Source organism: Hippopotamus amphibius, chromosome 13 (assembly GCF_030028045.1).
Source record: "Hippopotamus amphibius kiboko isolate mHipAmp2 chromosome 13, mHipAmp2.hap2, whole genome shotgun sequence".
Classification (NCBI taxonomy): Eukaryota; Metazoa; Chordata; class Mammalia; order Artiodactyla; family Hippopotamidae; genus Hippopotamus; species Hippopotamus amphibius.
Window position 1 is genome coordinate 41543407 of NC_080198.1, and position 17312 is coordinate 41560718.

At 43.0% G+C, this 17312-nt stretch overlaps 1 protein-coding gene across 2 annotated transcripts in view; it reads right to left on the bottom strand.

The window, feature by feature from the left end:
• Positions 1 to 17312, bottom strand: part of LARS2 (leucyl-tRNA synthetase 2, mitochondrial) — a 147328-nt gene that overhangs the window by 36622 nt on the left and 93394 nt on the right. For both annotated transcript variants that reach the window (XM_057706095.1, XM_057706094.1), the window contains 5 exons: positions 15096 to 15200; positions 12196 to 12311; positions 9225 to 9508; positions 5388 to 5486; positions 2452 to 2589 (listed from right to left, as the gene is read on the bottom strand). In XM_057706095.1, coding sequence (XP_057562078.1) covers positions 2452 to 2589; positions 5388 to 5486; positions 9225 to 9508; positions 12196 to 12311; positions 15096 to 15200 — 742 coding nt within the window. The remainder of the gene's footprint in view (positions 1 to 2451; positions 2590 to 5387; positions 5487 to 9224; positions 9509 to 12195; positions 12312 to 15095; positions 15201 to 17312) is intronic.

The following is a 17312-nucleotide window of genomic DNA, read 5'->3' on the forward strand; positions in this document are numbered from 1 at the left end:
TATATTTCAGTATAAGGGAAAGTATATATTTCAGATAAAAGGGAAATGATTTCAGATGTTAAAATCAGAGATGCAAGACAGAAGAGTGAGAAAAGATATTAGTATGTTGATTCAATGCAATTACAGTTGAACTCCCAAAAGATAACCTCTGTGGAATTTGACAAGCTAAATCTGAAATTTATATGGAAGAACAAAGGTTCTATTATAGTCAAGATACCCCTAAAGAAAAAGAACAAAGTAGGGGGACCTCCCTTACTGGATATTGAGACTTATAAAATTAAAATAACAATGCCAGTAACTACCTAGCACAGCAAAAAGCAAACAGAGCAATGGACAAAATAAAGAACCTACAAATAGGTCCTTGCATATACACGAAAACTTGATTTATAATGGAGAGGGCACTGCAAATCAGTGGGGAAATGGATAGACTGTTCCATTAAAGGTACTGAGACACTAAAAGCAATAACCATAAAGGAAAAGATTATTAAAATTTACTATATGAAATTAAGAGTTCTGTTCATCAAAAGATACCATAAAAATAAGACAAGCCAAGAACTGCGAAAAAATATTGTAATACATATAGCTGAAAAAGGATTAGCATCCAGAATATTTATAGAACTCCTACAATCAATAAAAGACAACCCAGAAGAAATAAGGGCAAAGGACACAAATAAGAATTTAACAGAAGAAACAGAGGTCCATAAACATAATAAAAATATGCTAAACTTCATTAAGTAAGCAGTGTCTTTAAATTCAAATTTAACTCACAAAGTGATCCATTACATAACCACTAGTTTGACAAAATTTTAAAAGTTAGATAATACAGTCAGCCCTCTCTGATTAGGATCCAAGGTTGGTTGAATCCAAGGATGTGGAACCCACGGATATGAAGGCCTACTATGGGAATTGAGCACCTGCAGATTTTGGTATCCATGGTGAGTCCTGGAACCCATCCCCCGTGGATAAGAAGGGATGGCTGTACTATATGTTGTAATGATGAGGATGTCAGGTGATAGGACCCATTACATCCCTCACCTCTGTTGGTGCCAGTGTAGGTTTATATAACCAATTTGGAAAATGGTTCGGTGTTTCTTAGTGAAGTTGAACATGTGGGTACCCTGTGATTCAGCAATCTTACTCCAGGTACACATCCTAGAGAACTGCTAACACGCGTATGTCAGGAAACATACAGGGATGCTTACAGCAGTTTTGTTTTGTTTTTATTAATATTTATTTATTTATTGAGGCTGTGCCAGATTTTTAGTTGCACCATGCATGTGGGATCTAGTTCCCTGACCAGGCATCGAACCGGGGCCCCCCTGCATTGGGAGCATGGAGTCTTACCCACTGGACCACCAGGGATGTCCTCAGCAGTTTTATTTATTTTTTTATTCTTATTTGCACAAAGCAGCCCAAGGACCATTAACGGTGGTATGGACATAAACTTAGCTTTGTATTAGAAATTTCATTCCATGTAATGGAATGCCAGAGAGAAGTGAAACAGGAATGAAACATAACTCCACAACATGGATGAATCCCCAAAAATGATGAGCAAGGGAAGCAAGAGAGAATACGTGAAATACGATTCTACTTATACAAAGTTCAAACACAGAAAACTACACGACACATATTGTTTACAAATATACAAAGAAGTAATACATTTAAGAAAAGCACGAAAATGAATAGTTCAAGATTCAGGACAGGGATTGTGTGGGGGGAGGGGTAGTGGTGTAGGAAGTAGGATGATCTCATTGGAGAGGGCACTCTGGGTATTCTAAGGGACCTGCAATACTCTTATTTCCTAATCTGAGGGGAAGGGGAGTATGTGGATGTTAATTTAATTTTTTAAGTTGTATAATACATTAAATACATGTTATATTATATAATACATTATGCATATATTATATATACACATATATGATGTATTTCATGGGAACAAAGCACACACATATCTTTCTGAACATGATGGGGAATATACTATAGACCAATAAGAATTTATCAATGGATTTACAATGTGATTTCCTAGATTTTAATCCATTATATACTTTTACCAGAATGATATATTGAGACGGGATTCAGTCAAGCTTTGAAACAGAGCTTACACCAAGGGACCAGATGATAAACATGAGCTCACATGAGAAGCTATAAAAAGCTGTGTGACATTATGAACTGCTCTTCTCTGCCTCACAAGTGAAAATCTCAATTACTTAATTCAGTTCAAAAGAGAAGAGCTGAAGGGAAGATCCTACGTGAGCGGGCAAACACCATGGGCTAGACACTAAGCAACAGAGATGGACTTCCGATGGTTAAGGCTGACAATGACCTCGAAAGCATACTTGAAAAATAGAGTTCTTCTGCCACATATTTTCACCTCGCTTCTGAAGAACAAACACCTGCTTTAGTTGTTGTTCAAGGAACTGAATTCTCTTGCAAAGTAGGATAAATGCTCACCTGTGTCTGACCATTTTCTGATCGTGGCAAAAATGACTAAAGAATCTTGCATAGAACAAGTGCATGACGGCGTGTTCTTTCCCTCCAATGTACAAATCCACAGGCATCCAGTAATCTGCCAACGCGGTGCTGAAAGGGCTGGGAGGAAGAGAGATGGTCATTTATTTAAAAAAACCTGCTTTGTCACAATTGTATAAATTAGACGGACAGATTATAATTTGCATATTCCGTGAAATAAATCATGTCAGAGAAAAACAGTGATTTTCTTCTTAAAATATAATGAGAGACGCTTATATAACAAAGGAGAAAAATGTCAGAGCAGTGTTAGTTTATGAAATTTATAAAAACTGTTTCAGAAGCCATTATTGACATATTTTAACAAATGTGATTTTCATGTATAATGAGGACAAAAGGAAAACATACCAGCGAAAAAGGTATTTCTGTACAATGCATATTTGACTATCCAGATTTATTTTAATTTTTATTACCACAGACAATCAAGATTTTTGAGTTCTTACCAATAGAGGGCAATATGGCATTTACAATGGAGACTCTCACGCAGACACTAAATGTTCATTTTAAAACAGAAATTCCATCTTATTTTTAAAGTAGCCTCGATATGCAGACAGACAGCAAGAGCCTGTATATGTCTCCTGAATGCACTGAGCATACTTGGAGTAATTAACATATAATAGCCTAACTCTCTCTCACCTAATAAGATACTTTTTAGTCAACAGAGGTCCTAAAAGAAAGGCTTCCTCCCTGGAAGCATCATTCCCCAGTCCTAACGGATGCTAGGGAGGAAAAGAAATGCCACTCCCTCTATTTTCTGGCGGGGGCTCTTGTGGGGGGGGGTGCGGTGTGCACACATGTGTGTCAGTGGGAGGTGGAGGAAGCGGCACTGGCTGGGGACAGACCTCCTCATTCCCAAGGTAACGTCCTCACTCGAGCTCATCCAGGGAGGTAAACTTTTTGGCCTGCGGAGGATCTGTACTCCGTGGTTTCACATATCTGTGAATTCTCTTCCCCACACCTCAAGGCACTTTCTTCCCAAAGGGGACCTGGCTGGCTCCAGCTCCAGCTGGAAGCAGGAGCCCGGGGGCCTAGCAGGTGGGCCTGGCCACACACCATGTGTGTGTCTTAATGCAGCTTGGTTTTCTCTCCTCCAATCACTATGCCAGAACTCTGGTAAAATTTTAAATAATGTTTCTTTGTGAAAAATGGTTCCCCAAAGAAATTTAACTGCTCATACAGGTGACAGAAAAGCAAGGGAAGTCAAGGATGGTACTTGGCCTGAAAGTAAGTTTGAAATAAACTGAGGAGTGAGATGTTGAAAGTAGCTATAGCTGGGATCTATGATCCATCCTGGAAACCACCTAGTGAGAACGCAAGCCAGCGCAGAAACGAATAGCAGCATTTTACAAGGGAAATGACGCGATACATGGTATTCCCAAACCCGGGGCTGTGAAGGTTTCAGGACATATCTCTCACCAGTCAAGGGTCCCATCATTAAGCTGGAGTCTCTATCATCTGTAAGGTTTTCCCTTGAAGCATTCTGAGAGGTGGAGGGCCTGTTTTCCCCTGCATTCTAAGGCAGCTCTTCCTAGATGGAAGGCATCAAAAGCCCCTTCTAGAAGGAAGACACAGAGAGGGGCCCCTCTGTGGGTTAGCCGGGGCTGCCCTGGTGGCGCCCAGCCGCAGCAGTCACCCCGTATCCTTTCTTGCCCCTGCCGGCCGCTCTTTACTCCGAGTCCTGCTCATTCTGCACAGCCTCAACTCAAATCACAGAATTACAGGACTGCAGGGTGGGCAGGAGGGCCTGTCTCGCTGGAAATATGTTATCTTACAACCAGTGAAGAAAATGGGGGCGTTCTTACACATGGACTACAGGGTTTCAGTATAACTGTTCTCCCACAGACAAGCGCAAGCTGGCAAGGTCTTTGAAACAGTGTCGGTGGTTTTCCTGTGCTCTGCACCAGTTTTCTTTTGTTCTCATTTCCTTCTTTACCTATCTACCTACTGCTCTCTTTCCCTTATTTATTTTTGTCAAAGAAGCGCATGCACGTAGCTGAAAAAAATCAAATAGTACTAAAAGGTTTATAATTTAAAATAGTGGTCTCCAGCTTCATTCCTTCACTTACCTCCCTCCCACCCCTCATCTGTCACTTAGCCACTTTTACACAATGTTTTTTTCCAGCAATCATTAAAAAATATGTTTATACCCTTTGTTCATGTATCCATTTTGGAAATTATCTAGTGACCGTATGTGCTAAGAAGTCACACTTCTTAGCTCTTCTCACACCCCCTACCTCCTACCCTCCCTGTATAGATACATCATTTTCAGTTAAGTAAATAACATTACATCTTTCCAACTGTATAAATGCAGTTCACCGCAGAGCCAAAGAGGGTATTACAATAGCACTTCCTTCCTTTTCCTGTTTTTCATTTTTCTTGTACTTAGAATTCACTTGGCTGTGAGGAATCTAATTTAATAATTGAACACACTCCTTATGAGAGCCTGTTTCAAAGCACACAGGTGATCAATAGCTTCTGGCTCTTCGTCTTTGGATCTACCAGCCAGCCCATGCCCTCCTGGAGGGAGTGGACCAGAGCAGGCATTTCCTTCCGACTTAGGACTCTCTAATGGATAAGCTGTGCTCGGGACTTCCCATCGTCCTCCTCAAGACTTTCTCAAGCTTCACTGGGATCTGAGCCTCTTCCTACCCAATCCTCTGGCCTTCCCCTTCTCCTTTCATAGGTGTCAGACCTGCATCATGGTCAAGGGCTCACCCTGCTGACTCCTGCTCCCTCACCTCTTTATTCCCCAGAGGCACTTGCCCCAATAAATCTCTTGCCCATCGAATTCCATCTTGGTGTTCGCTTCTTGGAAGACCAAGACCAACACATGTTCACGAATTCAGCAGGTCTTTCTTTACCTCTGAGTATTCTGAGGGTCGGTATATCTGAAGTAGTACCAAGCAGAATCGACAAAGGTATCCATTGTGTCTATCTCTCTCGTGGCTGTTCCTTTGCACCTAAGAAATAAATGAATTCATCGATTGGTTTCTTTTTAAATAGTAATGCATTTTCTACCAGCTTTTGAGAAAGCTATGAAAATTAGAATGAATTTAAAATGTCACAAGAACAATGCCACATCATGAAAAGACAATTCATGGTATGGACTCTCTCTGTACTGCAGAGTACATGATGCTTTAAAGAAACTTACAAAATAAAAATTTAAATCTTCAACAATTAAAAGCCCTATTCTCTACTTCCCTGAATTTAATATGATAGAATATCTAACAGGAATCTTGTCTCTTTACTGCACCCACTTCTCTTTTAGGCATGTCAAGACTGCCTTCAGCCAATGCTGACTCTATGATGCTTAAGAGGCAAATCAGTTTATGAAGAGAAGTTGAAGACCAAATGGGATGAGATATTGTGCTGAAAAATGAACTTGGGGTTTTTTCTATCTCTATCTCTTGGGTGAGGGAAGCAGAAATCCACAAGGGGTGATCTTAGGAAGATAAATCACCTTGGGGGCCCAAAGGCAGAGGTGTGTTGAAGCCCACTCATACCAGCTTGTGAGGATTATCTGTGGGGACTCTTCCCAACTATGGGATAGATGATGCCAAGCTGGTAGTCAGAAATCAGCCCTTGGTGGAAGTACCTATACCACAGAAATGGGCTAACACTACAAACCAGAAGCCCCCCTCCAGAGAGCTATTTAGTATGCACTTACCAACACACCACTGCCTAAAGGAAGGTTCCTTACAGAAGGGTGAAGATAGCCCCACTGTTCAAGAAAGTGAGCGAAGTGAGATGCTTGGTGTGTGAAGGGTTGAAAAGAAAAAGCAATCCTCATCCTAAGGATGCAGATGCCTGGGGAGGACTAAAGTGCCACAAGGGCCCAACAGCTGAACCAATTTTGAAACGTGTTGGTAGGGTGATGGCCCTGTGGGACTGGAGCCAAAAGCTACAACTTCTGGGAAGCCAAGAGAGGGTACCCTGAGCCAAGCCTGGCAAAGGAGGGTGCTTGGCTCCCTTGAAGACCCCTCAAAGGCATGGATCAGCAGTGGATGGGGTGTGCCAGCTACCGACAGCAATTAGCAGGGACCCTTTGTGGCCGTAAGAAACCACAGCAGGAGAACACAACTCAGACTCCAGACTCTCCCTTCTGAGGCAAGGACGTGGGACCAACCACCCCTCCAAATGCTGCCCTTTTGGCAGTAGGAGTCCTTGGGGGTTCTTGCAGAATTTGAGGAGGGGAATGAGGAGCCCCAAGAGGAACTGATGAATTCCTCTGCTAATTTAGCATGCAAAGGCTTGAGTCTGTTTTTAATTTAAAAATAAAAGAAGGGTTGTCTTTATATGTTGCATCTGTGAAGCAGTTCATACTGGCTTTCCGAATATTACTGGAGGAAATATCCACTCCCCACCTCCTGCTTATTAAATGCAACTGGCTAAAGCAGAAAGCACAGGAGCCCAGATCTGGCAGGGCTCGGGGCTCCAAGGGGTCTCCTCATTTCAGTCAGGGGGCCTCCCACTGGGGACAGTGGTGATCCCTGGGGTAGGAGCTGATCGGAGAGCCCCCAAAGGGAAACCTACTCCTGTTTACTACCACCCAGGGCTGCTTTAAGACTCTGATCTCAACAGTGCATCTCTAAATTAAAGCCAGGTCTTCTTATTTGGAGAAAAATCAACCAGAACACATTCTATTTTGGGAAATCATTAGAAGATAAATGTTACTTCTTCTTCCTCACCATTAGGGCACCTGTACAAGTTAGGAAGAAAATGCAGGATCCAACTGATCAAAGGACCAATATCTGACTAAAACTTGCCATGCTGATTTTCTTTTTAAAGGTTATGTTGGGCTTGAAGATGACCAACGGGTTTTTTTTTTTTTTTTGGCTTGTTTTTGTTTTTTAATATTTATGTACTTATTTATTTGGTCGCACCAGGTCTTAGTTGAGGCAGGCGGGCTCGTTAGTTGCAGCAGGTGGGCTCCTTAGTTGTGGCATGCAAACTCTTAGTTGTAGCATGCACGTGGGATCTAGTCCCCTGACCAGGGATCAAACCTGGGCCCTCTGCATTGGGGGCACGGAGACTTACCCACTGCACCACCAGGGAAGTCGCATGACCAACACGTTTTATTGCTGACACTAAAAGCTGGATTATGAGGAAGAGGCTACTTGGTAAGTGGGAGGGACAGATCATGGTGACAGTGACAATGCTATTACCATTATTAGCTCCAATAATAATAATACTAACACTGGGTGGCAAGCACTGAGCCAAATGCTTCACAGGCATTATCTCATTTAATCCCCAGTAACCCTGGGGATTATGAAGTAGACAATACAAATGTCCCCACTTTGCAGATGAGTAACTATGGTTCAGAGAGGTTAAGAAATCTGCCCAGTGTCTTGGAGCTCAAGGGTAAGGAGTCCACATCTGTTGGACTCTGGTACCTGTGGTCCTCACCACCATGCTGTCCTGCTTGGCCACACGGGCTCAGTGGCTCTCTGCCCTGCGTGCTCATTAGAATCATCAGGGAGCCTTGACCAAGACCAAGGCCTGGGCTCTGTCCTCCAGGAATCTGCAGCCAAGGTGGCAAACCTCATCTCCACCACCAAGGCCCTGGGCTGCCACAACTGGCAGACCACAAGCCACCGAAGCTCTTCGTCACTGCTTATCGACAAAGAGGGTGTGCTATCTCTCCCCTAACCTGGCCCAGAGCTTCCTATGTTCCTGCCTGCAAGCCCCATCTCAAACCTCAGAACTGCCGGGGTGAGGACCTGGGCAGACTGTTGGCAGGTCTGAGCAGGATGGCGCTAACACTTGCAGTTACAGAGTGTCCGGTAGGTGCCACTGTGCAGGGTTACATGCGTTAATTCTCGTCTCCTGAAATCCCTTTAAGGGGATTATTTTAGCTCCCGAAAACAAAATCAAATCTTAAAGAGGTCAAGTGACTTTCCCAAGACCACACAGATGGTGAAGAGGCAGGGCCAGGACTTGAAGCCATTAGTGTCTGACTCCCCAATCTGAGCTGTGCACTTGCACAATCTGGGTACCTAATTACCTACCTAAAGGTACTAGGAAGAGGACTAAGTTATTTTAAAACAACCCCATCATGATCTAGAAAGCAGAGAAAAATGCCTTTTCCACAGAAGGAAGAAGGGAAATACTGCACCTTGGTATCTGTTACTTATTTGTTTAATCAGCTGGAATGGCATCACAAAAATCACGTGAGACATGCCAGTGAATTGACAGAAACACATAATCCTACATTCAAAATGAGAAGAAAGGAGATCTGGTATGTTTCAGTAATTAAAGAATGAGACCCCTGAGCACAGTCATCCTTGCAGCTACTACTACTCTGCCACTTGTGATAAAATCTCCAGTTATTACAGTCACTATGGGGGTAAACGGTAAGGCATTTTCTCTCATCTCTGAGGAGCTTTTTGGAACATAAAAGGGAGGAAAGTGGTCTTTTCCAAAGCTATGATGAAAATGTGGATCGGCTCTTTCTGGGAACGAGGTAAATTGACATTGCTGTTTCCACCAGCTCAGAGGAGAGGAGAGGGCGCTCATTCACGAGGGCTGGGCTCCAGATTCTAGCCCCTTCTCTCAAAGGTAGCAAAAGACCTATGTGATTCTTTCCAGCCAAGTGGAAGTCTGAGAGGAGAGTCAGCAGCAGCGGGAGGAGGGAGTCTGACACTCCAGCAAGGTGCTGGGGCCAGACACGGTCATAGCTGGGGGTCATGGTTCCTTACCTAGGGCAGGAGCAGTTCACCCACTCCGAGGCCGAGGCCAGCGGGGAGCCTCCCTTGCCGGTGAAAGAGGTGATGCTGGGTAATGTCACGGGCAAGTCCTCCAGAGGCACGGGCACGGGCCCACAGGCTGGGCAGTGGACCATGGGGATGGGCGTGCCCCAGTACCGCTGCCTCGAGATCAGCCAGTCCTTCAGTTTATTACTTGTCACGTCTCCGCCCACTCTCTTCCTCCGGGCTTTCTGAGTCAGGGCTAAAAACGCATCCCGCCGGTTCATACCTGTGAACTGAGAGGGGAAGGAGAGAGATCGCATTCCTCCCTTGGTAAGAATGAGCTGCCACCCTGATGCCACCACCCTGGCTTGCCATTTTCTGTGTGATCTGTGCAGGGCTGCATCGTGACTCTCTATTGCCTTTGTGGGCCCCTTCCTCCTTACAGTAGTATTAAAACTTGTGTTTTATGGTGGTGATGAAGAAAGAGGAATATAATTTTTGACCTTAAGAGTTCGCTTTTTTTTCTTCTGATGTTAAAAGAAATTAACACTTTTTGGGGGCCCCTGAGAGGATTGTGGACCCTAGTTTGTGGCTCTCTTTATCACTGGAGCCCTGCTGCACCTACAGAGAGAGGCGAATATCAGCATTCAGCTGCCAGTAAAAAACTACATGATATTTATTTTAATGACTACTCCCCTGCTGAGACAGTGGTAGCCAGAAAAGAAAAATTCAATATTATCCTAGAGCTGGAGGAATTTGGGCAAGCAGGGGAACAAACTGAGGCCTCAGCTTGGAGGACCAGAAGCATCCTTTTTGTATTTAAATGCTCCCATGTTAGAGACAGCAGGGCAGAACACTAATAGCAATAAAGAGAAATTTTCTGTTCACCAGACACTTTTGAGAGAACCAAACTAATGATAAGAATTGGGCCAGCATGGATTGTCAATGAGGGGATTGTGGGTACCTTGAAATTGGTTCAGTGCAGGTGCACTGCACACCTACTAGGTGCCAGGCTTGTGCTAGGTGTTGGGAACACAAGGATAAATCTGATCTGCCCCATCCTCAAGGAGCTTACAGCCATGGGGCATAAAGAATAGGAAAGTACAGCTATGTTTATCAAAATCGGCCTTTCCCATTAAGTGTCTGCAGTGTCTTCCGAAGACCGAGCTCTCTACCAAGGAACCACTTACACTCTGGGAGGGCACTTCCTTTGTCCTACACTCCTGCTATTGTGTAATTATGGTACAAGTATCACAAGCTCTCTTGAAAGTCTGTCTTCTCAATGCATCACTGTTTTCACATCCCAGAAGCTCGGAGTCTTTCACCATCCATTCTCCTTCCATCCATTGAAAGAATTCCTCTATTCTAGATATTCAGTCTAGTGCCACCAGAGGATTCAACAGGCTACCTGAAGCTATTTGAAAGAAGCCAGGGAGTGTAATTAATGCTCAGTCCTATACTAAGGAGGGGGCATGTTTTTTCTGGCTAATTCAAAAGCCTAATTTGGGCCATGAAGGTCCCCTTTCTCACCCTGCAGAAGGTTATCTGGGGCTCCTTTTCGGGCACCTTGGCTTGGCTCTGCTCCACATCCAAGCCTGCTCAAACACAGTCTTAAGAAAGGTTTAGAGTTCAGGATCTTAAAACATGACTCACGTCTGGGGATATAATTTATGAAGTGAAGGCACAAACATGAGGTCAGAAAACACTGTCACTCCTTATAGAGGAGAAAACCTGGCTATTCCCTTATTCTTTGTATACATAATATCCTATAGCCAGGTAGTCCCAAACCTGAAAAACCCGGATCTTCAAGTCTAACCGAATCAGGATCACTCAGGCGGGGCCAGTAAACATCTCCCAGGTGATTCTGAGACATGGCCAGATTGCAATCACTACCTTAAGCCAGGAGTTCCCAGGACCTACTGCACATTAGGATCACCCGGAAGCACTGAATGCCCCTGATGTCTAATCCACGTCCCCTCCACCCCCCAACCATTAAATCAGAATATCTGAGGTGGGACTCAAGCATCAGTATTTTTCAAAACTTTCCAGGTGCTTTCAAAGGGCAGCCAAGTGTAAGGAAGAGAGCCCTAAACCAGAACTCTCGAACCTGAGTGTGCACACAGATCGCATGGGGTTCTCACTAGACCAGGTGGGGTCTGAAGAGTCTGCACGTCTAACAAGCGATGCCAGCGCTGCTGGTTCAGGGACCAGGCTCTGGGTAGCCAGGTTCTAAGCCAGCGACTCTCAAAATGTTGTCCCTGGATCAGCAGCAGTAGCGGCATCACCTGGAAACTTGTTAGAAATTCTTGGGTTGCACCCGGGACTGCTGAAGCAGGGTCTCCAGGTGGGGTCCAGGCAATCTGTGTTTTAACAAGGCCACCCGTTGATTCCGGGTGTGCTCAAGTTTGAGAATCACTGTTTAAGCCACTTCCTCCTCCCCAACCTCACCCTACTTCTCCCATCATAATTTCTGGCCTAGTTCAGGACCGAGGCAGGGCTCAAATCCTGCCAGACTTATCACCTAGCGAGCAAAAACCATGACCAAATAAATAAACATGACTCAAAACTTCTCTGTTGATTTCTAAAAATGGGTTAACCTTCAGGTGCGAATAAGTCAGTAATCTGGGGAAAACAAAGATCTCTAAGAGGAACAGCCAATTTTGGTCACCTGTCCCAAGGAAACAGTTGTCCTGGAAGAGGTCATTTTTCTAAGCAGAAGATTCCCAAAATAAAGTTTAGTTACTTTGATAACCATATTATTCTAGGATCGGATTCAACTTGGGGCTGATAAGCTTTTAGATCTTGAAAAACAGTATTATTTTGTTTTCATAGATTAAGAAAGGAGGCTGCATGACTGTTAGTGTGGGTATGAATGAAATGATAGGTTGTAACTTGCACCCAAAGGAAAATGTGTCATCAAGCTCATGTCAAGGCCATGAGTTTAGAAGTAAGTTCTTAGGCCACCTCCATGGGCACCAACCTCCGCAGAACTGCTCAGTCTCTCTGTGCCATCTGACATCGTTTCAATGACTTCAGAGTAGGACAGACCCAGGGTTTGGGCTAAGACGGTGTCCTCTAAGCTGGTGCTGGGAATTCCTGTTCAGGGGGAAGAAATACAAAACGTCTCCTTTGCAAATGCCCAAATCTCAAAATAATTGACAGCACTGACACTCAGCGTTAGCTTCTAAAGGGAGAGTCTATCTTTTTTAGTTAGAGAAATTATAAAGCCACATCACACTCACTGGGAAAATGGAGAACAGTCTTGGAGAAACTTACCAACCTAACACGATAGTTTACCATGTTGGCACTACTTCCTGTAAGTCTTTTTCCTTTGCTTAGTTTCTTTTAGAAAATAGTTGTAATTCTAAAATATACAATTTTGGATGCTTTTGTCACTTAAATGGTAAATCACAAGCATCTGGGGAAGTTCCTCCTTTGAATTCCCTCAGTGACACAGGACAGTGGCATTTTCTTGAGAAGCAGGGCTGACTCCTCCAGCATCTCCTAGCACCCTAGAAAAATCCACTCAGCCAGGAAGTGGAACGCTGGGAACTCTGTTTCTTCATACTATGCTTTGTTCCCAGAGGCAACAGTACATTCTGAAAAGACATTTATTCTTCAACCCACAAAACCCTTGAGGAGATGGAGTTGAGTTTAAGTAAATCACTCATTCCGAGGGCCAAGGCCTGCTGTTTCAGCTTCAGTTATTCATAAAATCAGGCTTTTTAGTTGTTGGTTCTGTAGGCCAGGGTTTCTCAACCTGGGTCCTATTGACATTCTGAACTTTGCTGTGTGTGCTGTTCTGTGCATTGTAGGATGTTGGAAGAGCATCCCTGGTCTATACCAGCAGAAATGTTTCTAAAATTGCCAAATGTTGCCTGGTGCCAAATCACCCCTGGCTGAGAACTGCTCTAGGGTCAACACTCAAAACTGCTGACATCCTTGTGGACACAGCACATCATGTGGCAACTGAGAGAGATAAAACTAAGGGTAATAGACAAAATGCTTACATCAGATTTGCATGAACAACCTCTCTGGAATATTGACCTAAAAGGTGATTTAATGTTTGGGACACATATTCTGAAACTCCTTGGTAAGATGGAAAACTCCATGGTATGATGGAAAGTTCTTCAGTCTTCCAGCTGAGATGATTGATGAGAAGCATCTAATGAAGCAAATAAACTTTCAGAGTGGACTTGAAGGATACTGAAGGGTGAGGACAAATGGCCAGCAATAAAGATTGTTGAAAAGTGTTCACGGTCAAGAAGGGAAAAAAGTCATTTACTACATTTCAAAAGTGTGTGGTCTAGAGTAACTAGGAGCAATCTTCAAATGGAGACATTGTGACCACAAAATTAATTTGACCACATAAAGAATGCTCTGGGCATGTTGGTCATGTGGGGCTCAGCAGAATGTAAACTATTTGTAACATGCAGGTGAAATGGTGAAAATACTACTTTATCTCGTTTACTTTTGTTTCTGTTCTTCTTGGAACGCAAGAGCCAATAACTCAGAAAACGTTAATTACAGAAGTGTGGGAAACCAAGACCACAGGAAAAGTGATTTTCCATGCATACCCAAATCAGACTTTCCTTTTTCTTTTTTCCTTTCCTTCAGAACTCTCAATATTGTGTCAGTACTTTGACTCAAAATACCAAAAGAGGGACTTCCCTGGTGATCCAGTAGGTAGGGCTTCACGCTCCCAGTGCAGGGTGCCCAGCTTCTGTCCCTGGTCAGGGACCTAGATACCGCATGCTGCAGCTTAAAGTCCTCATGCCACCAACTACGAAGTCCACGTACTGCAACTGAGATCCCATGTGCCACAACTAAGACCCAGCGCAGAAAAATAAATAAGTAAATATTTAAAAAAACTGAAAAACCAAAAAAACCAAAACCCAAAAGGGAATAAAAGCCACATCAGCAAGAGCTTCCTTTATTGTTTATCTTGGCTGGTTGTATTAATGAATTTTACTAATTATAAAATGCATTAAAGTAATAAAAGGATTTATTTCCTTTAAGCAACATATTTTCTAGGTTTAAAATGTCAGAGGAGAATGACTTGAGTGGCTTAAGATTTGTTTTCTGTGTTGCTGTTTCTTCAAATCACTTTGCCAAAAAAGGATCTGAGAATTGTGAGGAAAAACATGATTTCAATAAGCAACACTATTTCTTCTGTGTGCTAGGAGACAGTGTGGAAATAACTTTCTCTGCAGGTTTTGGCACATTGGAGACTGGCTGGAATCTACAGTAGGAAAGTTGTAAAGAGAGATACTCCAGTTCATCCTGAGGGCAAGCCTTGGATGGGGCATGATTAGGTTTTACCCCTTGGTTCAATCCCAGACTTCCTGTCAGGTGATGATAGGTTAGAACTCTCAGGAATGACTAAGGGTGCCAAGGATATCCAACCCACAGCTCTAAACATGCCTTTGATTTTACTGCTACTTCACGATCCCTTTCTTGCACAGCTCAAGTTCACCTCCTCCACAAAGCCTTCACCAAAAACCTAGCCCACATCGATCATGTGTGCTTTGAACCCCCATCTCAGCAGTTGCTGTTGGTTCTACGAGTTCTGAAACTGGATTTTCATTTGAGTTGTGTTGTTCCCCACATCATACAGGCAAGTCTTACCAACTAGCTCTACTGGCAAAATCTGTGGGCCAGATATTTTTTATTATTCTCAGTAGCAACTAGCAAGATCTGATATACTTGGTATGTTTTCAAAATGTGATTCTTAAATAAGAGATGATGAAATGAAGGGATATTCATTTTTACAAAGAGGCAAAACAGATCATGGAATTTACAGTCAGCTCTTCCAGGCTAGTATTTTGATCTTAAACCTACTAAGAACATTATCCTGATCACATTTTACTAGCTACTTACCTATTTTTGCATCCAGAGAGCCCTCAAAGTCAGCTTTGGCCAAGATGACAACAGGGACTTCCTGCTGGGTGAGCATGTTCACAGCCGTCACGGGTGTGAGACAATCTGAAAATGAGAGCAAACAACTGTGGATGCCAGTCAGCTGGGACTCTAACACCATCTGAATCTCAGAGGAGACAAGTGAGAAAAATAAGCTTTAGAACTTCTGTGTTTTGTGCTAATTATTATAGAATTCGTTCTTTGAAGGTATTAACAGATAATTCACACTAGTGGAGAATCAAAAGATTAAATAAATAAATGAAAGTATTCATTCGTGCTCCTAACCAAAGAAGTGAAAATGGCATTTTTCCTTTCCAGATGGTGGAGTACAGATGTTCCCACCACCCCCTTATCCTTTTGAAAAGTACCTCAAATATACAGAAGAATGAGAAACATAGCAATCTGTCTGTGGTGAAACTAAAAGATATCTGAAACTTTAAACCATAACATGAGAAGATGGAAGTGGATAGGAAAGGAGAAAATGAGTGAGCAGAGCGGAGATTTCCACACACAAAAGGACAAAACAGTTCCTTCCTATGTACCACTTCTAAGGAGAAACCAGAGGTTGTGGTCCAGCAAAAGGAAGGGGTAAATCAAGAAAGAGACAGACATGGGATCCAGGAAACAGAGGATCCAACAAAGAAAAGAGGGTAGGGACATTTACAGAGCAGAGGCAGAGAGAAGTCCCAGGATGACTGATAGGCAGCAGAAGCCTGGAGATGACCAGGTCAGATCTGAGCAGGACAGAGAGCCCCAGGAAGCATCTTCAGGAAAAAAGGGGGATGGATAGATTGACAGGCTGGATTATCTAGAAAACTTGAGAGGAGTTTTAAAAAGCTTCTGGGAGGTTGTGGGAAGACAGTCAGAAATTCAAAGAACACAAAGCAAGCGAAAAAAAATGACACCATGAATTTCAGGAAAAATAGAAAGTTATATAAAAAGGAAAATGTAAGCATAGTATATTTGACTCAGATGACCAATATTTATGTTGTCATAATAAAACACTTAATTTGGAATTATTCAAACTGTGTGTCATCTTAAATGAAGCTTATTACAACTACTGCAGCAGTGAGATAAACCACACATACATGAATCTTCACTGCATATATGTAGGACTGGAAGCATGAAGACCCCAATAAAGTCCCAAAGGAAGAAGGGATGAGAGGTGGTAAACAATTAATGAGTTCATCCGAGCTTTTGCAACACAAGCAATTAACAACAGTTATAATTTATGAACTATTACTATTTACACCAGCCATGTTTTAAGACTTTATATGGATTTATCTAAAATATATTCTACAAACCCCAAAGTTTAAATAAGCCTAGGGGGACTTCCCTGGCGGTCCAGTGGTTAAGACTTCACCTTCCAATGCAGAGGGTGTGGGTTCAATCCCTGGTCAGGGAGTTAAGATCCCACATGCCTCATGGCCAAAAAACCAACACATAAAACAGAAGCAATATTGTAACAAATTCAATAAAGACTTTAAAAATGGTCCACATCAAAAAAATCTTTAAAAGAAAAAAAGCCTAGGAATTAGGATTTATTTTTCTTTTTTTTTTTAATTTTATTTATTTATTATTTTGGGGGGCGTACACCATAGGATTTATTTTTCAAAGAGGTAAAGATAGGCTCTGTAAGCATCTAAGCCAGCTGTGATCTTCCTTCACCTTGGGTGTCAGGAAGCACAGGACAGGGTATGGTGGGGAGAGTGAAATTCAACCCAAATGGGTCTCCAGGGATTAGGTTTAGCCAGCACCCTAGTACCACAACTGGGAGACACCTGCTGCCGGAGCTGCCAAAGTGCTGACACTCTCAAAGTAGAGACCCAGATTTCTGATTCCATATGGTCCCTTCTCAAAGAAGAGGCACACATTTGCAAATTCTGCAATTATGGTATATTATTAGGAGGATGGACAGTGAGGCGTGATGGAGTGAGAATAAAAGTCACTAGATAATGTCTAGAACTGGTGAATGGAGAGACAGCAGTGTAGGCATATTAAAGACACATGGAAGTCTATACCAAAGAAACAGCTGTGGCACAGACTGCTAGTTGACCCCATAGCTGTCTCTCCTTCTGATTCAGCAATAGAATGTTAGGTTGGAGACATAACTGCATAGCTAATGGCAGCACTGCTCAGGTTCCCTTGCACTGGGTACGACCACGAGGTAAGTGTGGA